Consider the following 26,810-nt stretch of genomic DNA (forward strand, 5'->3'; position numbering starts at 1 on the left):
TGAATTATAATTGTCTTGACATATTCTAGAACATACAGTCAGCTCATGTCGTTGAGCCACAGTCCTTAAATTCTAGGTCCATCATTTTAGTTGTAGGACTTATAACATGGTACATTAAGAAGGACCTCTTGGTCTCAGTTTCCCCATCTGTAAAATGGGAAGAACAATAATATCAGAAAGAGTTGCTAATGTGAATAAATGACTCATTTTGTGTTAAGAATTTGCAACAGTACCCAGTCAATAACAAACACTCCAAAATCCAAAACCAATGATGGCATCATCTCTGCATAGGCTGTGATGATTCAATGTCTTCCCTTCTACGTAGTTCTCATTTCATAATTTGATGAACAGCAACAGGAACATTATACTCAAGTACCACACTTCTACCAGCCTAATCCACAATGCATTCAAAGACAGTCTTAAGTCAGGCATGCAGAAATGTTCTATGGGACAAGAGTGAACCCAGCTCTGATGGACAGTTTTCTACTCCATCGACCCTGCTAGTTCAAGCAGAAGCATCTCAGACTACTGGGAGAAAATAAGTTTTCTCACACATAAGCTCTGAGAGAAGAGTTTTCAAAACCACAGGGACAAGTCTTCTGAGACGAAGTGGTTGGTGGAAGAATTTGCCTTCTGTCTCTTGCAGTACTCAATTGTTCTTGAATTTGGAGAAGCTGGAAACAATCTTATTAACAAAACCAGGGACGAGAAAGGAAAAGAATGCCTTCCTTCTCTCATAAATCTGTTCCTCCTACTTCATTCTGAATCTTCATGCACAAAATTGCCAAATTTTAGCCACATAGCTCAAAATCCAAGGTGAATCCAAGCCCATGTCTTCTTGTCCACTTCCAGTCCTAGCTAGGAGGTCAGCCTGACTTCCTCTGTTTGTTACTGCTTCCCTCCCCTTCCATTCCAAGTGCAGTGTCTGAAGTTCAAGCCTTCATTACTCCATTGGAGTGCTCATTTGTTAACCATTAGCACCCTCCATTCCCCTCTTAGAAGAGTTATATCCTATGTCCTCTCTGGAGAACCAGTTACTCTCCAAAATTTGACTCTAGGGTGAAGTGTAACTTTTCAGCCATTCTACCGCCACAGCAATATATCTGCCTGGGAAATAGGCACATAGCTCTACCAGAGGCAACACAAAACCATGATACTGTCTGCAAGGCTTCTGAGAGAGACAAGAGGCAGAGCCTACAGTCACACGTAGCCTGAATATTGTGCTGACATTTCAACAAATAAGGGCAGGGTCAGTAGTAGTAAGTTCTGGGTCAAGTTATGCCCAAAGCCACATTCAGCTTTCAACTAGCCAGCCATCTCAACCCTCAAATTCCTTAAACTAGTTCTCATTTCTAGAGGAAAGGAAATATATACACTTGATGGGCCTTTTATGTGGTAGCTTGTTAACTTGAACCCTATTTCGTAAACATATGCATCAACGTTTCCACATGGTTGGAAGATATTCACTCAAAACTTTTTATCCCCACATCTGAAACTACACCTTGCTTGCTCTCTCTCCTAGGTATATTGCTCCTATCTTCTCCAGCCGTGGTTGGGATAGCCTCTATTTCAGCACCACTGTTTCTCTTCCTGGCATTCTCTTGTGTCCATTCTTTTCATTCACTTCATTGATATTTGGTCAACGCTTATGGAATACCAACCAGGAAAGGGACTTAAGGGTTCAGCTACAAACCAAATACACAAGAATCTTTGTGGATCTGGCAACAAACATAGGGAAATGGGCATTAAACAAATACACAAGGAAAGCAGAACGTGAGTCCCATAGACAAGAGCAAACAAGGGTGACAAGAAATGCTGAAAGAGGCCAATATTAAATGGAATGATCATGTCATGGGAAAGTGGGATTTTAGGGGGAAGAAAGCAAAGTTGGAGAATATTAGCCTAAGCAGAAGGAAGAAATTAATGTTAAAAGTCTTGAGTCTGGAATAGTGAACATCTAGAAAGACTGTAAGAGAGTGAGGAAGAAGTGGGTGGTGGGGGAAGCAGGTAGCCAGGGCCAGATGTTGTGGAGTCCTTTTGATCATGAATCAGACATCTGCTTTTGTTCAGAGTGAGTAGGGAGCTACTAGAGATACTGATCTGATGACTAGCACAATTGTTATCAGTCTGGCTTCTCAGTGGAAAGTAGATTGAATGAAAAGCCAGAGTTGAAGCAGGAAAAACTAACAGGGACATCTGTAGGTCCCAACCAGTAATGGTAGTGGTGAACCAGGACAGCAAGATGAATTATTTTAGATCTTGAACATGAAGAATACAATGGTGTCAATTTAACTTAATTTATTGGAAGGAAAGGAAGAGAATGAGACTCAGAGAAAAGACAGTCTCAACTTTTGTGGCTTGGGAGGAGAAGGCTGAGTGAAGTTCAGGAGTTTGGCTTTGCTATGATAATGTCTGTGAGACAGCCAAGTGGAAGTATCTAGTAGGCAGCCAGAAACGAGGATGTGGAATTCAGCTTATAGGCTCTGGCTGGGCATAGAAATGTGAAAGACACATATAGATGGCATTTAGAGCTCTATGATAAAACTAATGATCTGAAAATTAAAAGGGAAAGAGAAGAAAAGAGTGTAGGTATTTTAGAAGAATGACAGATTGCACTTTTACTGTATTATGTAAATTAAGCAATTAAAACATCTTAGCTCTGTGTTTCAATTAGCATGATCAAGTAGGCATATATAATTATATCTATTTTGAAAGTAATTCATAAAAGGTAAAATTAGAAACATGCTCATTTAATTTTTATATTCATTTATATGATATCTGTTGGCATGCATGTAGAGGTAAGAGGACAAGTTGTTGGAGCTGGTTGTCTCATTCCACTATGTGGGTCATCAGATTTGTGTTAAAAACAACTTTACTCTCTGAGCCATCCTATGTGCCTGAAGAGAGTGAATATTAAGAGATGAATAGCAGTTGGCATTGTGGCATATAAAGGCTGAACAGAAGGCATATGTGTGGGGCCAAATGCAGGCTACATAGTAAAGCCCTGAGTCAGTGAAGCAAGGGGTGGGGCTCTTGACTGGAAGAGTGCTTGCTTTGCATGGGTAAAACCCTAAGTTTGATTCTTAGCACTGAAGAAACTATATGAGGAAAGCAAAAGTAAGATAAGCAAAAAAAAAAAAAAAATGTATATTTTGAACTAATTTTTGTAAGAAACATCTAGGGGAAAATTAGGAAAATGCTTGTATATTCATATATTTAATTCAACTTAACATTGGTTCTGCTTAGATACCTAATACAAAGCTTTGCTCCAAGCACCAATCTGTTCCCACTGAAAAATAAGAGTGCGTGGCCTTTGGAGTGATACAAAGTACTGATTCCTTGAGACTGTATGGTTTGTCTAATGAATCTGTGTGGGGAATCAGAATAACTTGCACTATTATCATAGGTTACAGGAAGTGTCATTATTTAAAAGATAACTTGCCATGCATTTGGTTGAACTCTCCTGCATTTTTGAGTTTTTACTCATTCAACTAGGCTTGACTGCCAAGAAATTATAATTGTTGAGGGCTATTTTCTGTAGTATACGTGACTTTTCCTTGGTAACAAATGCACTTAAAATGGGCCAAGGCTATAAATCTATATATAATTTATTTGTGAAGGTCCCAGGATAGCATTTTGGCTTGGGGAAACGATTTACATATACATGCAAAGAGACAGTGAAGAATTTGGCTCCACAACTGAAAGAAAGAGCTGACAATAGTGTCTTATATAGTCTGCAAAACTAGCTTGAGTTCATAGAATTTATTAACTGCATTATTTCCTTTAAATCCCATTTATTTTTTGTTAGAGTGATTTAAAGAACTGTCTGCAACTCACATGATAAAAGCCACACATTTTTATTGGGAAGAATGATCCAGAAAAGAATGGATTCAGTGGGGGAAAAGAGGTAAGGAAGGAAGATACTGAACTGATTTTCAAATGTTCACATTGCAAGCTGCAACTAGCATTCTTCCCAGACTTCTCATTTTCTGTATTTGTACCTTTCATTTGCTATCATTTAATTAAAAAATATGTTTAAACTACAGGCTCAACTCAATTGGATAAATTTTAATTTGCTATTAATTTCAGGACTTAATAGAGAAACAAAACCCTGGTAAATAAACTAACAGGCAGCAGCAGCTTCAAAGAACAATGCAGTACCCTGTTTCCCCATTCTTGGAAAGGTATGTGCAAGTCCATGCAGTTTCCAACTGGTTTATTGACTAGGCTTTTATTTTTCTATTAAGCCTCTAAATTAATAGTAAATGAATGCTCACTTAAGCTGGTTACTTATGCCCACTTTCATGGGAGTGGAGTTGCTAGCTAAGAAGTATCTGACTCCAGAGCCCTTGAGGTCTGGTTCTGTCTGTGCTGTTTATAATTAAGACAGACTGGGACATGTCAAGCGCCTTCCTGTGCTTGCATCTGCCATCCAGCATGCTCGCCCTACTCATCCCATTTTCCTTTAGTTATCATTAAGGTTAACACATCTGACAGCACCATATTCTTTGAAAGGAGGACTAGTAGTGAAAAGGCTTCATTAGAAATATATGAAATGAGCTAAACATTTATATGAAAAGTTAAATGCTGATATCATGAAAAAGGATAACATTTGCTCAAATGCAGCAAACTTGAAGCAGATTCTTGCATTCTCCCCAACCGTTATGTTGCTTCTCTTCCATCAGACCATGTCTTAGTTAGGATGTCTATTGCTGCGATAACACACCATGTTCAAATTCAACTTTGGGAGGAAAGACGCTGTTTTGGTATACAGCTCTCAGGTCCCAGTCCATCACTGAAGGCAGTTAGGGCAAGGACTCATGGTAGGCACCTTAAGGCAGGAACTGAAGCAAGAAGCCATGGAAGAATGGTGCTCCCTGGCTTCCTCAGCCTGCTTTCTTATATAACTCATCTGTCCAGAAGTAGCACTGTCCCCAGTGGACTGGGCCCTCCCATATCAATTGTTAATCAAGAAAATGCCCCAGGGAGCCATCCCACAGTTCAATCAGGTAAGGACATTCTCAACAAGGTTTCTTCTTTCCAAAATACTCTAATGTGTGTCAAGTTGACAAAAAATTAACCAACTCAGAGCTCAAGACTTCCTGCTAGGACGCCCTGAGAAGGCAGGTCTCCTGAAGGCGGGGATAGACTCAGATGCAGACTTGGTACTGAGGTAGGCTCTGTTATCTACTCTTGCTTAACCTTATGGAAAGATCATATATGCACTTCTGATTAAGCTCCCCAAAACACCAAGCTTCTAGAAAATTTTTCTTTATATCAAAAAGGGATACTTGAGAAAATATTTCTCTTCATCAAACAACTCTACATGTTGAAATGAAAACAAACAAAAACCAACTAGTCCAAAGTCTAGCCTCTTAATTCATTGTTTGCCATCAAAATCTCAATTGGATTTTAGTCAAGGATTTGGTAATTTTAGACATTTTCTAGGGGTACCATTTATGGTTTTGTTTATCTGGAGACTCAACTCCTTAGATTTTAATGTGTTCTTTCAAAGCATAATGTTATTCCAAAAATCAAAAGAACTTTGTACTCCCTTGCTTCAGAGGAAAAAATGTAAACACTGCACATATGAAAGAATAAAACTGTCACAATTAAAATCTACCCTATCAAATTAAAAATGAAACCTTGAATGATTGCCTAGAGTATAACTTCTATGAGGTAGTTTATTCTGTAAACCAGCAAGAGGGTGAAAAAGGTACAAGTTTTCTCCATAAAAAACTATTAGGTGCTCCCTGGACAGCAATTCTCAGGACCCAGCTGTACCATATATACCACTGGGTGAGACACAGCAATCCACCACTTTGCACTTGACCAAGAAGAATGCTTTGGCATTTCAAATTTTCAGCACTCCCCAGTGAAAGTAAATGCCACTGGAAATCATGATGGTACATTTTAGGTAACATGCTGAAAGGAATCACTTTTGCTGTTAAGGATTGTAAAAGTGCCAAAAAAGGTCAAAATTGTCCTGAAACCTTTCATGTGGCTCTGGTGTGACAAGTGGTTTGTTATTTTAGAAGAATCTGGGTGGATGTGCAGGTACAAGAGGAATTAAGTTTGGTAAATATTTCTTTGCTTTTGCTTTTTATTTTTTAGGACAGGTTCTCAGGCTGTACATAGCTCAGACTGTCCTGGAACTCACCATGTAGCTCAAGGTGGCCTCAAACTCATAGGAATCCTGTTGACTCTGACTCAGTCTCCCAAATGCTGGCATTAAAGATAGGATCCACAATACCCTGACTTTAATGAATATTTCTGGAAGTTTTGGGGTAACTAAAGACCCTTACTGAACAAATACAGTGGAAGATCCAAAGAATTTCTTCAAGGGTTAAACAAGAAAAAGAAGAGGAGGAGGAGAAGAAGAAGCAGAAGAAGGAGGAGGAGGAGGAAGAGAAATAATGAGCAGTGCTCCATGGCAACAGGTGAGAGGCAATGGAAACAACTTAGGAGTAATATGCTTTGTTCTCTCGACATGTATATGATGTCAATGGAAAGGTGTTGTATCTTTGCAGACAAGGACAGGCAAGCATAGCACCATCAGGAGCTCACATTGGCTATTAGACACACCTAGTGGCTTAAATGTGAAGTTCGAAGATGCTCTGACTAGCTTGTAGTTGGGGAGATTCTTAAGGGTCTCCTGGCTCCGCTTTTTGTTTCTTAGTCTTTCTAAGCCTCCCTATCCAAGATACTCCATCAAAATGCCTCTGTTACTTTTTCAATGTGGGAAGGCTCTATACTTTAGAAGTAAGCTACTTAGTCATGGCATTGCTTGGGTGCACAAAATTGTCTTATTCCTCACAGGATGCTGGTAATATCTAGAAAAGCAGATGTCGTACTTAGTGATGAGCTCAACCTGCGGCACAGAAATGGTGACTATTTTTACTCTGTTAGCATTGAAATGGAAAGCATATACAGTACAGAATGCATCGCCTGGGGAAGTTTCTTCTTTGATAACTTGGATGACAGCTTGACCTCTTGTGATTGACACACAAAAGAGACTCTTAAGAAATGCAGTCTACACTGGGGATTGAAGACAACACAAAGCAAAAAAATTTCTCCAAGCTGAGCTTGTGGAAACCTCAATGTAGTTTCTGACCTTTTTTTTTTAATTAAATTTTTTTCATAAAATGTATTTAAAAAATATGGATTGTTTCATGAATTTTCATGTCCTCTGATCTTTGCTGCCAATAGTTCCCATTTCAAACTTCCCAAGTGCTCTTAGTGGATCTCCAACTTTGGCTGACAAGCAATGCAATAAGAATATGCTTCTTTCCACATTGCCACTACATCCAGGACTCCTCCACTGCCTCCAAGTGGTGTCTTCTCTTCCTTGACCTTCTCTGAAAATGCCTTGGCACAAAGAACCATGTAATATCAGCCCTTACACAAGCTAACAACTCTCTCCACTCCACTCTGAAACACTCATTAATTCCAAGAGTAAGGAATTATTTTCACTGTGAGTCCCACCATCACTCATAGAAGCAATAGCTTGCAGACCAACTAGGGTGTCAGTGATTTCCACAGTGACTGCTTTTTACTTGGGATACCAAAGACCCTTTCTACAAACAAATGATTCTCATCTTCTATTTCTGGTGGTGTCTGAAAGTACCATTTTATGTTAACCAGTTTTTAAATAGTTGTGGAAAGACATGAAGAGTCATAATTTGAAATACGGGAATTGTAGAGGTAAAGCACTGGACCAAAACAGCAACAAAAATGCATTTTTTTTTTCTGGCAGTAGAGTCACAGTATTTAAGACATAATGCTGAATTCTGTCTTTTGCCAAGTATTTTCTAAATGCTGTAGGTGTTGGTCTATAGAACAACCTAAAATCTCTGTTTTCACCAGGTGTAATAGTGCATGCCTGTATTCTTAACAGTGGAAAGGATGAGGCAGGAAAAATGTGAGCTTAAGTCTATCCTGGAGCATACAGGGATACTGTGTCTCAACAAGCAAATGAAAATCTGTGTCACATAACATTTTAATTCTATTTGGTTTCAATGATCATAATAAATAAGTTAATTATGGAATGGGGCCAGGTAGTGGTGGTACACCTTTAATCCCAGCACTTAGGAGGGAGATGCAGGCAGATCTTTGTGAGTTTGAGGTCTACAGAACAAGTTTTCAGACAGCTAAGGCTACACAGAGAAACACTGTCTGCCCCGCTCCAAAGTTATCAATGCTGTGGAAAGAGAAAAAAGAAGAGTGAGGAGGGGACTATGAACATGTACACATACTAGCAGGAGACAGTATATCAATTGCAATGGCCAGTTGGCTTTTTTTTCACCAGACAGCACCTGAAAGTGCTTGATAAACATGTATTATATTCCTTAAGTGTCATGATAGCAGCAGTTCAATTTTTGGGCCCAATATATGCCAGTGTTGTGCTACATGCCTTTCTAAATGACATGTGCTTCATGTCATTTCTAAGGTTCAAAACAGTCATGTAAGGTAGGTCCTTTAACGTCATTTTTTTTTTTTTTTTTTTTTTTTTTTTTTTTTTTTTTTTTTTTTTTACAGAAGGAAAACGAGGACTTAGAGAAGTTAAACACGGGGTCAGGGTTACATCACAAATAAATAGCTTGGAGGCAATCTGAATTTTGATAACTAATCCCAAAGCTCATGGTCTTTCCACCCAATCCGTATTTCCCAATATGTGGTTTCCCTAGGCATGATAGGAATCTAGTTAAAGCTCCTGAAGGGATTCATTAGAATGTGCTGATTCCTGGGCTCTTTGCTATTCAATTCAATCTCTGGAAAGTAGCCTGGGACTCTGAATGCCCAACAAGATTCTTTGCAAACTCAGCTTCATAGTGAAGTTTGAGACTTAGTATTATAATCTTTTGCCTTGGTCTTTTGGTGAGAAGCAGGCTGAGATAGAACCTTAAACTGTAGCCTAGGCTGGTGTGGAATGCAGGCTGGCCTCTAGCACACTGAGATTGTCTTGTCTCAGTCTCCTAAGCAGTAGGATTATAAACATAAGCTATCTCATGACAAGGACTTTCCTGTGACCCTAAAGATTGCCATCAAGACCTATTTCTAGTTCAGAGACTTACTAAAAAGTAAGTGGCTAATCTGACTTCTTAAAAACAAAAGCAAAAACAAAACAGAGTCAACTAACATGGGCCCATGAGAACACACAGAGATTGAAACACCAACCAAAGAGCATGCATGGACTGGATCTAGGCTCTCTACACATATGTAGCAGATGTGCAGCATGGTCAACATGTGGGACTCCTAACAATGGCAGTAGGGGCTGTCTCTGACTCTGTTGCCTGCCACTGGATTTCTTTCTCCTAGGCCCAGTGAGAGAATGCACTTAGTCCTGCTGTGACTAGAGGTGCCAGGGTTGGTTGATACCACTTGAGTGCCTTGCCTTCTCTAAGAAGAAGGAGAGAAGGGAATGGGAGGAGAGGGCATGAGGGTGAGACTGGGAGGAGAGGAGGGAGGAGCTGGGAGAAGGATGTAAATTGATTAAAAAATTTCAACTGGCAAAACACCAACAATGTTCTCATGGTTTGAGGAGACAGAATCCAAGACCTCATACATATAGTGTAAAAACTCTATCAAATAGATATAACCCCAGACACAAGTCTGATTCTTGAATCTTGATCTTGTTATCCTCTGAATTTAGATGCCTCTTTAATATTGTGAGCTAAAGGCAGGTACTTTCTTGCCTTTCCCCATCTCCCATTAACTAAGATTCTGGTCACATAAGAAATGCTCTCAGTATTAAAAAATGAGGGACATTCAGAGCTAGCTTTAGATCATTGCCAGGTTTCTTGGGGTTTCTAGATCCTTTCCACTAGTTCTTCTGTGGAATGACTGCTTGCAGGGTGCTTTTTGCTTTTAAGGAGGAGCTCACATCCATCTCTACTACTAAGTCTTCATTTCTAGTGTCAATGGTAGCAGTGTATACCTTTTCCAGCTCATAAAGCTTCCCAGGGACATGAAGAGACACAATGGCTAACCTTTAGCCAGCTAATAGGTTGGTTATGTCTGTCTAACTTCATCACTATTTTGGGGTAGTAACTATTCTAAAAGCATCTTAAAAAATGAAAATACAAAGAAAAGTTTCACATACATGGTTAGATTTTTATCCACCCATATTCATGAGCTTCCATGAACTTGGTATAACTGAAAAGATTCCCACATAGGAAGAGAGTAAAAAAAAGTTGTGGTGAAACTAATTGTCCTTCTAGGTTTTTAAGAAATAAAAAAGGAGAAGTGAGTTCTGGAGGGCTTGAACCACACAGCTGTTAGACCTTTTTACGATCTTGGATAGCACTTGTTTAAGACTAGTCCATGATAACTAAAGAAATAGAAATCAAAGATGAGGTCTTGTAACTAACATAGCAGACACAGAATTACAGTCAAGTTTTCTGGTTCCCCTTTATTTTTACAGACCCTGGTTTGGGATCTCTGGATTTTTGTCCTTCTTCCTTTCTATTTCTTCCACTCTTCCTTCCTCCACTCCAATATAGTTCCCACAGTCTATCTCAGGAGATCAGACATGATAACAGTGATGGTTAACTTACGCTAACAAGAGTATACTTAATTTCTGCATGCCCAAACATTTCCACTTGGATGAGTAAGGACTTGGGAGAAAAAAATCAGACATCACACAGCTATTATCAATTCACTCATGAATCTAACCAATGTTTAGCTTGATTCTACCATGCCAGTTGCACAGCAGTAATGAATGCATAGACCAAAATATATTATGGTTTAGTGAAGAGAAACACAACAACAAAAAGGAAAAATTAGCAAACTTCTCTATTAGTAGTGGTGACTTCTAAGGAGAAAAAGAACAGAGTAGGAATATGAAGCCAAGTGGTGTGTGTGTGTGTGCGTGTAAAAGGGGAGAGAGGCGGCAGGGTGGGGGGAGCACACAATAGGTTGGAGAGTCATAGCACGAACAGTAGAACGAGGATGGAGGTATTAGATTTTTAAACAAGGTAATCAAGATGGCCTTCCTTAGGAAACACAAACCATAATTTGTGTACATAAAAGATTTGTTAATGCCCAAGAGACTATAAACATCAATCACTGCAGAAAGTGATAAAAATGAAGCCAGGGTTGGAAAGTATCACAAGAGACAAAATACTGAGATTTTGCTGGTGTTCTGATTATTCCAGGTGGCAGGAAGGAGAGGGAAGGATGACATAATTACAGTGACCTCCGCCTTTCAAGGAGATCAGGAAGCATTTTGTTAGTATTTAAGGAGAAAAGAAACTCCTGATGGTTTGTGGTTTCATATGAAGGAAAGCTTTGCTTAGAGTACTGAATTTAGAGAACAGAATGAAGATGGATGAGAGATATTATTTTGTTTAAAAAAAAAAAGTCGAGAGAACATGAAGTGATGCCAAGACGACTTGGCACGATAATATGTGACTTAAAACCTGATGAAAATATTGAAAAGTTCAGACATTTGATGCATCCAAATATGTAATTAATTATGAAGATTTGGACTGAAGTGTGAAATTTATATAGGTGATGACTAATTCAACATTTTTGAGAGCTTTCCATGTGCAACACTGGGACAATGCTTCGGAGACACAATGGGGAACAAGATGCCACTGCTATTCTGCTATTCACTGTGGTAAATACATTTCCTCTTCCATCTGGGCTTCTAGCCAGAGTACAGCTCCTAGCCTTCCTTGCAGTTAAATATGATCTGTGACTAAGTTTTGGCCAATAGAATTGATTGCGTAGGATGAGCGTTCATTTTAGGTATGCCTTAAAGGCCTAGATAAAACTGAATCCTACAGTGCAAGTATCTGCAGTTCCTAAGTCACCACCTGTAAAGTAGTCTACCAAATGCCGCATAAGACATTATGATACTTATGTCTCAGGTGCTAAAGTACTGATATTCAAGGCAGTTCATGTTGCCAAATTAATATAATTATTATCACTTGGGCAGATATTTACAGTGTGTAAAACTCTCACAGCAAATGATAATGATAATTTTTTTTCCGGTTTCACACGAGTTGAACTAATGCTTATGGGGTAATGAATTACTTGATCTCAATCATACATGTAAGATACATAGAGAAGCGTTTCCAAATCACTGACACTTGAATATCCAAAATAAATGAGTATAGGACAAGGATGGCAATAAATCTACTGTAAATCATTTGAGAAGTATAGATAAATATGTATGGAGACTCAAAAAAAAAAGCAGCTAGTATTCTAGGTTGAAGGAGCCACAAAAGGCTCCATTTAATACAGTTCTTCATGTTGTGGTGACTCAACCATAAATTTATTTCATTGCTACTTTATAACTGTAACTTTCCCGCTGTTATGAATTGCAATGTAACTATTTGCATTTTCTGGTGATCTTGGAGTCATGACCCTCAGGTTGAGAAACACTTTCCTAGTGGAATAGGCAGGCTTTATTGCATTTTCAAATGATAAGAGAAATGGCAAAAGAAATGTGGAAAACATTCCTGTAAAAATTGACATGCAATTTGAGTAGAGAACAGAAATAGAAGAAAATTGGCACTTGCTTTAATGTTTCAAGGGATGTTTGAGCAAGCAGTGCAGTTTTATGAAGGAAAACAGGAACTGGTAATTCAATACAAATCAAAAAATATTTACTGAGTGCCTACCAGATGAAGGACCTTCCAAAAGTGTACGGAGGATACAGAGAAGAGATAACAAGGACACAGCCCTTGGTGTAAATGCATTTATAATCTACTGGAGGAAATAGCCATACATGACTGCAACAAGATAAACAAGATATCTTGCTGAGCAAGATAAACATAAATAATAATGGTAATGGGATTCAGGAGGCAGATAAGTGGCATGGGAAGTGACATGGGAAGGGCACAGGAAAGAAAGGTGAAACTTCATGCAGAGGGTGCAATGTCAAGATTGACCTTAGAGAAATCATGGCCCACAGTTGGTTATGAACACATGAATTCACAAAGAATGTCAAAAAGAAGTGTTTTGTTAATATTTTGAACAAGAACCATTGCTCCACAGGTGACTAAATCTTTACACATGACAATCACTTAAGGGACAACAAAATGAAGTTTATACTTCTGATATGATGCTTAAAACATGGAAACAAACTTTTGTAGTGATACCAGACAAAAGGAAATTTGTATTTGAGCAAAACTGCCTGACTTCTAATGAGTTTACTCATAATAAGCATAGCAAACAAGAGTTTCATTATGCCACCAGAGGCAACCAATAAACAAATCATTAAGATGGTATCACCACTGACGGGCCACTTACCATGAACAAGGCTTCATAATTTTCAATCATCTTCTGTACCACAGCTATAATGGCTGTGCTCTCTTCAGCTCTGGCTGAGCTCTGGACAGAATATTCTTTGTCTGATGACTTCTGCTTGTGGAGCAGGTTGGGTCCAAATATGGTGGCTAAGTTCAGAGATGTCATTTTGTTCCCAGTGACCTATGGGTGAAGAAAACACAGAGACTATTCAATTTTATTTTGCTTTTTAAAATTCTGGGTAGTTCAATAGTCTATGATATATTATCATATTTTTTCCTTGCATGGAAAATACCGCCTGTGTCAGAATCGACAAGTGCATGGTAATATTCCATTTGCTTCAAATTTTGGATTGAAGATAAAAATTCAGTGGTCATCTCAATAGCACATTGAGTGTAATGTTGCAATTCTGAAGTGTTGATTATAAAACTATTCCTATTTGACATTTCCAATCCATTTGTACCTAAAAATATTTGTGTTCAGCAACCCATTTATCAGTGTGTCTCTTTGTCTGTCCCTTTACCTATCAATCCATAACATCTCCACAAATCCATCCACTCAGCATATTTCTACCCCAGGCTTGGCATCTCTCACGGGTCAAAACTATTTTTAACATTTCCAACAACCACTATACCACAGTCCTTATTTTAGCAGGCTCACATTCTAGGAAGAAAATACACTTGTCATTCCCAGGTACTAAGTATAAAGAATGAATCCTATCAACTCCAGAGACCCTAGAACTCAGAGGTAGCAATATTGACAAAAATTTTTTTGAAAGAAGGAAAGAATTCTTTCTGGTGAAAAGCAGAGTCACTTGGGTAAGGAGCATTTTCCCAGGGGAGCACAGAAACGTACACTGAATATATGTGGGACTTCAGAGTAAGGGGGTTTTATATGGAGAAGAAAGGATGTGCCTCTTTGAAAGAGCAATCTGTGGCGCCAGGAACAGCACTGATGGAAGACCATGTGGGACATTGTACCACAGCCTAGATTTCAGAATTAGCTTTGAAACTACAACAGAAGTAGGGTAAAGTCTAGTTTCCATGATTATCAATGTGGAGAGTAAGGGTGCCACACTGGAGGTAAGGACTCCATGTTTAAACTGCAGGAACAGAAATGGATTGAAAATAGGCAAGGGATATGGAGGGTTGAGGTGAAATGCATTAATTAAACTTAACCTTCCTTAAGGGGAAGCTGATAAAACAGACCAAAGAATGGGTGAGACATTTGGAGAATAAGAGAAGCATGTGCTGGGAAGGAATGTGAGATTCGTTTCAAGTGTGTAATGTCCTATGGCAGATGTTCTCCATGACATTCTGTTCATTCCCTTCTGGAGTGGATTTGCGAGTGTTTCTAGTGGTCTGTATCAGAGCCTTTGCAGGGTTTCAGCTACAGCAGTGAGTGCAGATGTCTCTTCACAAGCAGAGAAAAAGAAGAAAGACACAGGGTGACCATGGAACAGCACTGTCAGGAAACACAGAATGAAAGCAACAAACTACTCTTTAGGTTAAAACAAAGAAACAAACAAACAAAACTCAGGTTCAATATGTTGATAAGCAGAAAGCAGGGGCAAGCACGTAGAAACAAAATAGCCTTTATTCTATGAATCCCCAGATCCAGTTGTTCAAATGCTTTTGTATGTGCCTATTTCCACAGGAACCTATGGTATAGTCGTTTTTTGTTTTTGTTTTTTTTTTTTCCTGAAAGCTAAAGTCTCACTTTGTATTCTATTTTGAAACTGTCTTGTCGTCTCTTACTAACATGTTGCACTCATCTCCTGATTTCAAACAATTTTCCCTCTTCCCTTCTTGGCTGTTAGCATCCTGTTGCATAAACCAATCATGATTTGTTTTAAGCACAGCCAAATGATATGCATTTGTGTCATTTCAGTCATCTGTTGCTATAAATAAGATACAGAAATATCTACAAAAAGACATTTTATGTGCTTGGCTGAGCACTGTCTTGGGAGTCATTTCTCCAAGTTAAATCATTATAATAAGGAATATGAGCATTTTTAAAAGCTTGGCAATTGTTTTACTCACTTGCCTTTTTTCACACGGGAAGGAAAGTTCGGTTAAATATTTCTAATCCAGTGTTTATCTATTATGGAAGCAATGAAATTTGGTGACAGATTATTTTTTGCTTCAGGGACTGTCCTATGAAGGGTAGTCAATTAAGTGGCCTTAGAACATTAAATCCTAGTAGCTTCCCTTCACCTCTAGTTGTACCAAGCACAGGTTTTCCACATGGAGCTCTGTGTACCCTGTAGGACAAAATTGTCCCAATGAGAACTATAAGTCTCTGTGAACATTGATTTCTCTTGTTAACATTAGCTAAGAATGTTGAGGACTGTCAGGATAAAGATGCACTCTCAACCCCAGGAAAGTCCGCACACCTTTGAAACAGTATGTGGCTGCCCAGCGTAGGACTCAGGAACCCTCACGGAGCAGCCAAGGTGAAGCTCCTGAGTCTTCCCTTTACCATGTGAAGCTCTGAACTGGCAACAATGCTGTTCTGCAAGCTGGCCACAGAACTTGGGTTGAGAACGCAAGGGCATTTTCAGCTAACCAGGTCACCACTAGGACCAAGTATTCCGTGTGGTAAACTTTACAAGGAGACAAGCTTTTTTTTTTTTTTTAAGGACCTTTAATTGTTTTGTTTCTGTTTTATTTCATTGACATGAAGCCCTGTACATTTTCAATCCTCTTCCTGAAAATTCATGGTTAAGGAGTAAATAAAATACATGTCATTTTCCAATTCCTTCTTTCACAACTTGGAAGCATCTGGAAAGCTTCCCTAATCCTCTTTAAAGAAAAATTGGAGTTTTCCCCTTTTTAAAATTTTTTTTTAAGCATGAGGAAACTGAAGATGTTGTTTTCACTTAAAAGAATGTTTAGTGCAAAGACAATCCAGAGCTCTGTTTCCGCTCTCTCTTTCTCTGGTTGCTATTCTGGGAATGCAATACTATCCATCTGTAAAATTGCACATGGATTCCAGCTGCAGCCCAAGCGGCTGTGGTTTGTTCTCCCTGTTTTATGTTTTGTTTTGCTGTTTATTAAACTGTGAAAGAGACTTGTGCCTTGATATCCTCTACCTCTGCTCCCCATGTTTTAATATATACACATATGGAAATTAATTAATTAGTTAAAAACATATATGGTCATATGGTTGGTCTAGGTAATAGGAGCAGTCAAAACCAGGCTAGTATTGCATGATTTAATTAGCCAGCCAATTCCAGGAAATATCCTATCTTCACTAAGTAAGCATCCCAGATCATTTCTAAGCACCATATGAGTAGCTCACATGCATTAACAGTTCAGAGCATTCAGACATCAAGGGGCTTTCCATAGACTTTCTCAGTTTTTTCTCTAGATCAGCATATTGTAAATTAGCTGCTCTTCTGGTCATTATTTTATAGATAGCAGAGCAGTAAGGCCCAGAGCCAGGAGGAGGCAGAGCAGTAGGGAGTAAAGCCATACAGCTATGCTTGTGACAGCCTTTTGTACAGCACATAAGTGTACCTCCTCCTATTCAGCCTTGGTTGGCAGACCCTAGAGAAATGAGGAAATAGGAAAACAAGCTTTAAAGCAAAACTGGAGGATGTAAAGACAAGAATGTCCTAGAAGTATGTACCTCCTCAAAGATCAAGAAATATGGCTCAAGATATTTCTTTGTTGCTTCCTATATAGTCCCTTTGAGAACTTGATGCCATCTATGGACTTTATCACCAAACAAATGCCCACTCATTCCACATTTTTTGTGCAATGTGAGAAGAACCTTTCACTCTGAAAGTTGATTTTATTCCTACCATAATTTTTTAAGGGGGAATAAAATATTTCTTAAATCAGCAATTTTCATTTTTCCCTAAGTGGTAAAACAAATAGCAATCTAGATGGATTGGAATAAAACAAAATTAACACAAGATAACAAATTCACTAAAATACTACCATTTTCCCCAAAATAGCACCAGTGGGTTGACCAACAATTTTCCTCTATATATACACATACTTTAAAAAATATCTTCATGATCTTAACTAAGAGTACATTGAATTTTAAGCATATCTTAGAAAGAACATGAGGTTTTCACTTTGAAGATGAGGGAGTGTAGGCTTTCCCTGGCCCTAACACTGTTTTCCCCTTCTTCCACATTCAAGAAGAAAGGGCTCTGCCTTCAGACTTTTTTTTTTTTTTTTTTTTTTTTTTACTAAACCGAGTCAGTCTTCTTCCATCATGCAATCTGTAAAAATTAAAAAATGATGCAATAACAAATGGCTAACAGAAATGAACAAGTAGGTAGGAGAAGAGCTGGACAAATGCTCTGTTCTTTGACCACAATTTATGGTGTGATATTTGGCCTTCCTCTCTTCTGCTCATTCTATGTTCCCTATCTGTTCATTCAACTAATTAAGCAAAAGAACTTCTCCTTTGTTCCTCTACCCCTGCCCTCACTAACTCCTATTTCTATGCCATGCTTATGTGGCCCATCTACTCAATTCCCTGTACGCCATTTTAAATGTGCCTTTTATTCAGCCTTCTCCATGGAGCGATTTGAAGGTCTTCTCTGGTGGTCTGAAGAGATTTGATACTATATTTCTTGATTTTGCTTACTTTCTGTCTTCATCTCCACCTTCTAGACTCATGTTTTCTCTACTGCATTAGGTACAAAGATTTTCTAACACCCCCTCTTCCTCCTTTTCTCTTTCCCTGCCCCTTGTGTGTGTATGTGTGTGAAATTAATCTACAGCATAGATTATATCATCCTTTTCTCAATGTTCCCAAACTTCATATGTTAACAGGATGGATAATCTACTCACGGAAGCATTCAGTACATGAATAATGGAGTTTTCTTTAGCTTTGAACTGAAAACTGTGTGTCTGAAAATTATTCCCCAAAGGCAATATGGCATCAAGTTGGACTGAACTTTTTGCTTTCCTCAGCTTTCTCATTCTCACATAGTACTTAGGGAACACCAGAGAGGCAATTGGCATACCTTCCAATCAAGGCTCTGTTTCCACTCAGCCACCAGACTCTACAGCCTCCATTATCTCTGTAGTCCATAAAGGCTGACACCCAGACGGATAATGTAACCATGCAACAATTATGAGAATTATAGTACACCCATGGAAGAGCTGTGTGTGCTGAAATAAGGTGTTAGGGCCATATGATGAAACCTGAAGCCAGCCGGGTTTCACTAATTATAACTCCTACAGAGAAAAATGGCTACCTCTGGAAAGTTCAAGTTCCGTTTTCACACTCCTGGTGGGAAGGAGGAGGAGAAATGCAGAATTGCTTTTCTGAATTATGGTGAAAAAAATTATATATGCTCTGTGGGAACTAAATCTGACAAGCACATAACTGAGTTCATCATATAGCTGAGCTCTGCTTAATAAGGACTTAAATAACAGCACATGTGGTTAAGTAAGATTGGAATGCCCCTGGTTCCCTTCTTTTGATTTACAGTGCATGCTAACCTATTAATGGATTTGAGGCCTCTAGGGAAAACCAACATCAGATACAAGTATGACTGTATGAGAACAAAGAAGGAAACAGGGTCTTCTGTGAGGGTGAAGATTTACTAGGATGCCAGCTAGTAGGCAGGGCATCTTTTGACCAAAGATGAAACGGTAAAACTCTTGAAGGTATGAGTGTGACTGAGGAGAACTCCAGCCCAAAAAAATTCATATGGGAGGAAGGATCATACTAATTCTGAATAGGGACCCGTTTCAACTGGAATATGCCTAATATGGTCCATAGGGTTTTTGTAAACATGCCTTTAACAGTTGACTTCATGTGGCACTGCTATACAATAGAAAAGACTAGAATCTTTAGTTCTGTCTATACCCTACTTAAAAGCAGAATGGAAGCGCCATTTCCTTCATCAAATGTTGGTTTTGTAGGAGTGGGAGTGATTTAAGGAATGAAAGGTTCTCTGCACACTAATACAGATGAGATAAGAGGGGATGTCATGTTTTGATTCTAAAATAGCTGAACAGATTAAGCCAGTTACAAGAGTGGTCTTTTTCTCACCCCTGCATTACATTTTAATGCATTTTCCAATTTTTCTGTAGCTAATTGTTTATGTTCTCTCACAAATGGAACTCTAATCTTGAGTAAAGCATCATTAAGGAAAATAGCAGCCTTATTTTGAGACATCATTCAAATGGCAAAGAAGTCAACAGTTGATCTGTTTTCAGTACCTGTCCCCTGCCCAGAGAAGGCACTGGGCAGCACTACTACATAAACATTTAGGTCATAGAATGTGTGATTGGATTTATAATGACCACAAAATCAAATCTTTTTGCATGTTCGTGATGTGTAATCTACATTAGATGGAGATAGGAAAACCCTCCCAAAATGTGGGTGATGTCATTGTACAGGCCCGAGTTGCCACTGAATAAAATGGAGAAAGCAAATCGACTGTCAGCCATCATCTCTCCCCCTTCTCTCTCTCACATTAGACACACTGTGACCACCTGCTCCCTCTTTCTGTCACCATGACTTGCTTGTCATGATGAACAAACCCCTCCTTCCTAAAGCTTCTTTTGACAAGTATTTTGTTGAAGTCATGAAACCATTAACTAATGCAAATGGTGAGGTGTTATGTTTCCCAGTTGAAATGTATGGCCATATTGATGGTTTGTGCCCTAATAGTCACAGCTAGAACAACAGATGAACAATAGAAAGGAAGTTACTGTTTATAGTAGCATACCTCTTGTCCATCTTTGCTGACATTATCATCTGCATGCCTGGCCACAATGGAAAGGAACTGTAGGAGGCGGTGGAGGGTGTCACAGTTGCAGGGAGGTAGAAGGTAGATGAGGAGTTGCAAGGTGCCCAGTTGTTCCTCAGGCTCCAACACTACACAAGGCAGAGAGAGGCACTCTAAGTAAGAACAAGAGGAGCTGACACTGTTTGGGCACTATGAACAGCTTTCCTCTCCCATACATTAAGAAAGAGTTTACCCAAGGCAGCTGTACTTAGTGCCTTCACACATGTTCCCACTATGTTAGAAGCTTATCTACAAAACCCTATAAAAGGTATAGAGACAAGTTGGACATCTAGATAAATCATGAGAAAGATAACTCCATTTTCTTCATTTCTACCACCCAACTTTCTCTTAGTCATTACTCAGACTGGCTTATGGATTTTAGTGCACACTGGTAAATATCTACTGACAGTGGCTGGGAATTGGTGAATGTTCTGAAATCTTCTATAATGTGTTTAGAGGCCTTTTCACTTGAACAGTATACAAGGGACAAACTTTGTTAGCAAACCCCAAGAAATGTAACAAAGACACTGTCTTCTTTCTCAGCCACAATCTCATTGGATTTTTTGCATTGCAGGAAGGAATGTGTGCAGGCTAACATGTGTCTGACACTTTCATTTTCCTTATCCTTTCTCGTTTTCTAGGGTCTGGGTGCATAGCCAGACACAGCGTTTTTGAATGCATTGGTACTGACTCAGCTATGCCACTTTGTTTCTCCTGAAATGCTGCCTGCCCTTTTTCTTACACTGGGTTCCAAGGCTCCCTCATTCCTCATACCAGAAGCCAGGATTCAATTTTAGGCACTAACTCAATGCAAGCTCTTGCCCGCACTTCAAAGCATCAACTTATAGCACTTTCTATTTTCCAGGAGTCATTTGAAAACATGTGAAATTCTTCTCGGCTTTTCCCATTTGTTTTAGTTCTACTTTCTTCTTATTAGTTCTCCCCAGGGTATATTTCAGGAAATCCCCCAAATAGCCTGTTCACTACAGACCAATAAAGGCAAACCAGATATCAGAAAACATATGAAAAAGATTTTCATGAGTTAACTGGACACCCTGATATTCCAGGGCACTTTCCCACAAATTTGGCTCTGTTACATACAGAGAGTGTTGATAAATGCTGTGTACAGCTCCCTGGTGAGAAGGGGATCAGGCATGTCCCTGAGGAACTCCTTTAATAAGGCTGCCACATCATGAACACTGTGCTCTTCTTCCAGACAGACGTCAATCCCACGGTCAAATTCCTCACGCAACTGGAAAATCAATGGTTCAAGAGTCAGTTACATAAGATTCATAGGGCTAATTTAAGAAGAAGCTTCACATAGCCAATGATATCTTAGAACCATCTAACCTCAGTGTTTAGTGTTCACCAAAAAAAGTATTTTTATGGTCAAGGTCTGGTATTAAGTCTGCACAGATCACAAGAAGGGAAAAGGGAAGCATCTTATTACTTTGATCTATAGACTCTATACATACTAGTTATGAACACACATACACACACATGTGTATACATATATATATATATATCTGAATGTGTTATTATAGAAATAGTTGTGAATTTTTTGTTAATTATGTATGCAGAGTCACAGATAACAAGAATCAGGAGGTTGTAAAGTCTAAGGGTTAGATGAGAATTTAGGTCAAGTGTAAATGTGAGAGAACAACATTTGTGCATGTCACCAAACATATCATATAGGAATTTTGATAGTTTACTAGAATACCAACAAAATATCAAGATTATTTGGCAAATCACAAAACTAAAAATATAGATGAGATATGAATAAAAAATGCTTAAAAGATGATCTATTGAAATGAAAGTTATTTCTAATTTGTCAGAGTAACCTTAGGAGCAATTCCCAGAAAGATTTCTCTGCCTTAATATTATTCAAAGACTATTAATATGGATTGCAGCAGAAAATCATGATAACAATGTGGCAGGAATAATAGCATGCCCTGCTTTTCATCTCTGATAGCTTGATATCTCTTGTGCATTGTTCTCTGTTGTATAAATTATTATGCAAGTCCATGGATAGACAGTGCTGTAAACTTCTGTGAGACTTATTAAGTTCATTGAGCCATCCATCAATCCATCCATCCATCCATCCATCCATCCATTCATGTACTCACCAAAGACTCATCACATTTTGCTGGATATTAATACCTATTATAGCTCCTCAAAGTATACAAATATACTTGTAAATTAAGTCCTTATATCTCCTTGATCTCTTACACTAGTAGAGATACAAGGTAAAGAGGTAACACTACAAATAACAAGTTCTTTCTTTAAATATGTTCACATCAGTCATAGGGGAGGGGAATAATGGGAAAATGGGAGGGAGGGAAGAATGGGAGGATACAAGGGATGGGATAAACATTGAGATGTAACAAGAATAAATTAATAAAAGTAAAAAAATATGTTCACATACTCCCTCTTCTGTCTATGGGTACAGAATGTATGTGAATGTGTGTGTGTGTGTGTGTGTGTGTGTGTGTGTGTTTTACACACACATCGAGGCCAGGGAATGATGCTGTGTGTTTTCCTTTATCACTGGAATTCTTATGCCCATTACACAAAATCACTCACTGAACTGAACTTAGACAATTTGCCATTTCTTGGCTAGGCTGGAAGCCATCGAACTTTGGGGATCCTTCAGCCTCCTCTTGCTCCTACTCACCCCTAGTGCTGAGGTTACAGGTGTGTGGCCATGCCAGGGTTTTCATGTGGGTGTTGGGGATCTGAACTCAGGTCCTCATGCTTACACACTAAGAACTGTCTCCCCAGCCCTAGTTCTTATTTTGAAGCAAAATTATAGGGTATGGAAAAGTTATATAAAAACAAAAAAATAGTGAGCTAAAACATATTTCATAGTCAAATTTAGTCCCAAGTTACCACTAATTGTATCCTATTGAGTGAGTAATCCTTAAGTAAATCCTGACACAAAGATTTTCCTTAAAAAAATAGATCCAGACAATGTTAAGGAATAATTGTTGGCAACATCAACTGTCCATCTGATGAAAATACACATCACTCTCCTCAATTGCTCACTTATTCCATACAACTTTCCATCCGCATTTACAAGACAGCCAGAATGAAGAGGATGCCCACCGCAGTACTGCAATCAAGATGGCTAAGATACATCATGATTCTGTCCTGAACACACACATGTGACATAGATGCACACACACACACACACACACACACACAGGGGAGAGAGAGAGAGAGAGAGAGAGAGAGAGAGAGAGAGAGAGAGAGAGAGAGAGAGAGAGAGAGAGAAACAGGCAAAGACAGACAGACAAATATAGAGGTGGAAAGTGGGCAATGGAAAGAGCTAGGTTATATCACATGCTCTTAAATCAAATTTCTAAATCTCTATAAACCTGCAAAGAAAGGGATGAAGAATACTACAGCAGGGGGGATGATTCAATGAGATATTATTAATAAATATATTCATTAATCTTACGCAGGTGTGAAGCATAGAAGACATTGCTGAACAATTTTCCATTTTACAAGTGTCATGGTGAACTGTTAAATGTTGTTTGTTCATCTTGTGTGATTTTAAGAATACAAATAAACTATTTAGGAAAAAAAACCTTTACCTTAACAATGAAGAAGGTACATGGTAGGGTATTTACTTCAACACATGAACAAATAATTCTTTTTTGTTTGTTTGTTTGTTTTTTATTTATTTTTTATTTTTTTGACAATGTAATTTTATTTTTTTCCATCTTTTTTTTTAAATTAATTTATTCTTGCTACATCTCAATGTTTATCCCATCCCTTGTATCCTCCCATTCCTCCCCCCCCATTTTCCCATTATTCCCCTCCCCTATGACTGTTCCTGAGGGGGATTACCTCCCCCTGTATATTCTCATAGGGTATCAAGTCTCTTCTTGGCTACCTGCTGTCCTTCCTCTGAGTGCCAGCAGGTCTCACCCTCCAGGGGACATGGTCAAATGTGAGGCACCAGAGTACGTGAGAAAGTCATATCACACTCTCCACTCAACTGTGGAGAATATTCTGACCATTGGCTAGATCTGGGAAGGGGTTTAAAGTTTACCTCCTGTATTGTCCTTGGCTGGTGCCTTAGTTTGAGAGGGACCCCTGGGCCCAAATCTGCCTATCATATTGTTCTACTTGTAGATTTCTAGGACCCTCTGTATCCTTTTATTTTGCTATTCTCCCATGCGTCTCTCATTTAGAGTCCCAATAGGATGCCCTCCCCTCTGTCCCAGTTTCCTGGTAAGTGAAGGCTTTCGTGGGACATGCCCCTTGGGCTAGTATGCAGATATAAGTGAGTATATACCATTTGATTCTTTCTGCTTCTGGGTTAACTCACTCATTATGATCATTTCTAGCTCAATCCATTTATCCACAAATTTTGGGAATTCCTTGTTTTTAATAGCTGAGTAGTATTCCATAGTGTATATGTACCACAGTTTCTTTATCCACTCTTCTATTGAGGGACACTTAGGCTGTTTCCATGTTCTGGCTATTATGAATAAGGCTGCTATGAACATGGTTGAGCAAATTTTTTTGTTGTGTGCTGGAGCATCTTCTGGGTACATTCCAAGGAGTGGAATAACTGGGTCTTGAGGAAGCCCTATTCCCATTTTTCTGTGATAGCACCAGATAGATTTCCAAAGTGGCTGTACTAGTTTGCATTCCCACCAGCAATGAAGGAGTGTTCCTCTCTCCCCACATCCTCGCCAGCATGTGGTGTCGCTTGAGTTTTTGATCTTAGCCATTCTGATGGGTGTAAGATGGAATCTCAGAGTTGTTTTGATTTGCATTTCCCTGATGACTAAGGAGGTTGAGCATTTCTTTAAGTGTTTCTCAGCCATTTGATACTCCTCTGTTGAGAATTCTCTGTTTAGTTCCAAGCCCCATTTCTCTATTGGGTTATTGGGTTTGGTGGTGTTTAATTTCTTGAGTTCTTTATATATTTTGGATATTAGACCTTTGTCAGATGTAGGTTTGGTGAAGATTTTTTCCCAGTCTGTAGGCTGTCGCTTGAACAAATAATTCTTTAGCTTCATCTAACTAAAATTTTTATCTGGCTTACCTTTTAAATTGTGGAGTTCCTTATTGTCTTGTAACAAATAGGATAAAAATAACATTGTAACTGTCTTTTACTAACAAATCCATTCTATTAGAGAATGGTTTGGCTTTTATGAAACTATCACAACCAGAAATACCTATCTAATCAAAGAAAAGTATCCCTGATGATCTAATATCAAATTTCTGCCATAAGAATATAGTGCAAGACTGGAAAAATAAGGAATAGCCTTATCATGAAAATTGAATAAGGGAACAGTGGTTCCATAGATTTTTTTGGCTTTTTGAGACAGTCCTAGAACTGACTTTATAGACCAGGCTGGCCTCAAACTCACAGAGATCTGCCAGCCTCTGCCTCCCAAGCACTGGGATTAAAGGTGTGTGCCACCATGCCCAGCTCCCATAGAATCTTATAAAGCATTTATTTCTGTGAAAGAAATGGCATAAATGTAGCATCAGATTAGATGAGAGTGTATAAAGCATTTTTCCTATCATATTTGGGTAAAATTGGCCACTACAAAATTATTTTCTATTTACTATCATTTGCTGATTAGGCATTTTTGAATCTCCCAATTTTCCTGTTTCAATGCCATTTTTGTCAAATACTTTCCTTAAGCTGAGCATGGGGTGGACTTGGCTAGGTATTTTTTTTTTATCCCAACTCCATCTTTCTAAATCAATGAATTGTTCTGAGTAGTGTTTCATCTCTTGGGTCTTAATTATATCATAGTCAATTGGAGAGTAAGGAAAAGATAGAGGAGAATTTACATAAACTTGAAATTTCTACTTAGTAATTCTATTTATTGAATTGGGCAATGGAAATGGGCAATATGACCTTAAGTTTTGACTTACTTGTCTTACTCTCTTTTTTGAGCTTCCAACTCGGAATATCCCCACTGTCTGGAGACCTATAAATAAGCAAAAAAAAAAAAAAATTAAAAAATATCAGTATAGAAACAGTACAGTATGTTTGTACAGAGCTGTGATCTGCAGACCAGCAGTGACTTCACAATATTCAGTGACACTTCCATAAGCCATACTATTTCTTGTTCTCCAGATACATCAGAGTTATTTTACATGAGATGGTTTGGGATGATATTTTCTCCCTGTGTGATTATTGATGCTATAGGCCAGAGAGATTTTCTTTCTTTCTTTCTATCTTTCTTTCTGTTGTTTGTTTTTAGTTTTTTGATACAGGGTTTGTCTGTGTAGTCTTGGCTGTCCTGGACTCACTCTGTAGACCAGGCTGGCCTTGAACTCACAGCAATCTGCCGACCTCTGTCTCCCAAGTGCTGGGATTAAAGGTGTGAGCCATCACGCCCGCTCTGGACAGGGTATCTCTTGAGGCAAATCTTCTATAGCATGGATTTGAGGATGTAGGTGCAGTTCCTAGCAGCCACATGGCGTGTCACAAACACTTGCAACTCTCCTTTTAGGAGTTTCAACAGCTATGTCTGTCCTCCACAGATACCTGCATGCATGTGGTATACAAGGCTAATCTCCCACCCACATACAGACATAAAACAAAACATAATAGAATAAATTCTTTTAAAATTTTGTCTTTAAAATATCAAAAAATCTCATTACCACATATTGGAATTTTCAGCAATCATTGTTTAATAATATTGAATTTTCAGGCAACACCCATATAAGACTCACAAATTGTGAGTCAGTGTGCTCTCTTAATGTCTTATGCTGTGCTTTCTTCTTCTATTTTTTCCATCTCCCT

General features: G+C 38.6%; 1 protein-coding gene across 1 annotated transcript in view; it reads right to left on the reverse strand.

The window, feature by feature from the left end:
• Window positions 1-26,810, reverse strand: part of Arhgap6 (Rho GTPase activating protein 6) — a 483,811-nt gene that overhangs the window by 15,012 nt on the left and 441,989 nt on the right. Inside the window, exons 6-9 of the mRNA XM_051142194.1 lie at window positions 25,934-25,989; window positions 21,128-21,278; window positions 19,967-20,115; window positions 13,261-13,440 (exon numbers count right to left, since the gene is read on the reverse strand). Coding sequence (XP_050998151.1) covers window positions 13,261-13,440; window positions 19,967-20,115; window positions 21,128-21,278; window positions 25,934-25,989 — 536 coding nt within the window. The remainder of the gene's footprint in view (window positions 1-13,260; window positions 13,441-19,966; window positions 20,116-21,127; window positions 21,279-25,933; window positions 25,990-26,810) is intronic.

This window comes from Acomys russatus, chromosome X (genome assembly GCF_903995435.1).
Source record: "Acomys russatus chromosome X, mAcoRus1.1, whole genome shotgun sequence".
NCBI classification, from domain to species: Eukaryota; Metazoa; Chordata; class Mammalia; order Rodentia; family Muridae; genus Acomys; species Acomys russatus.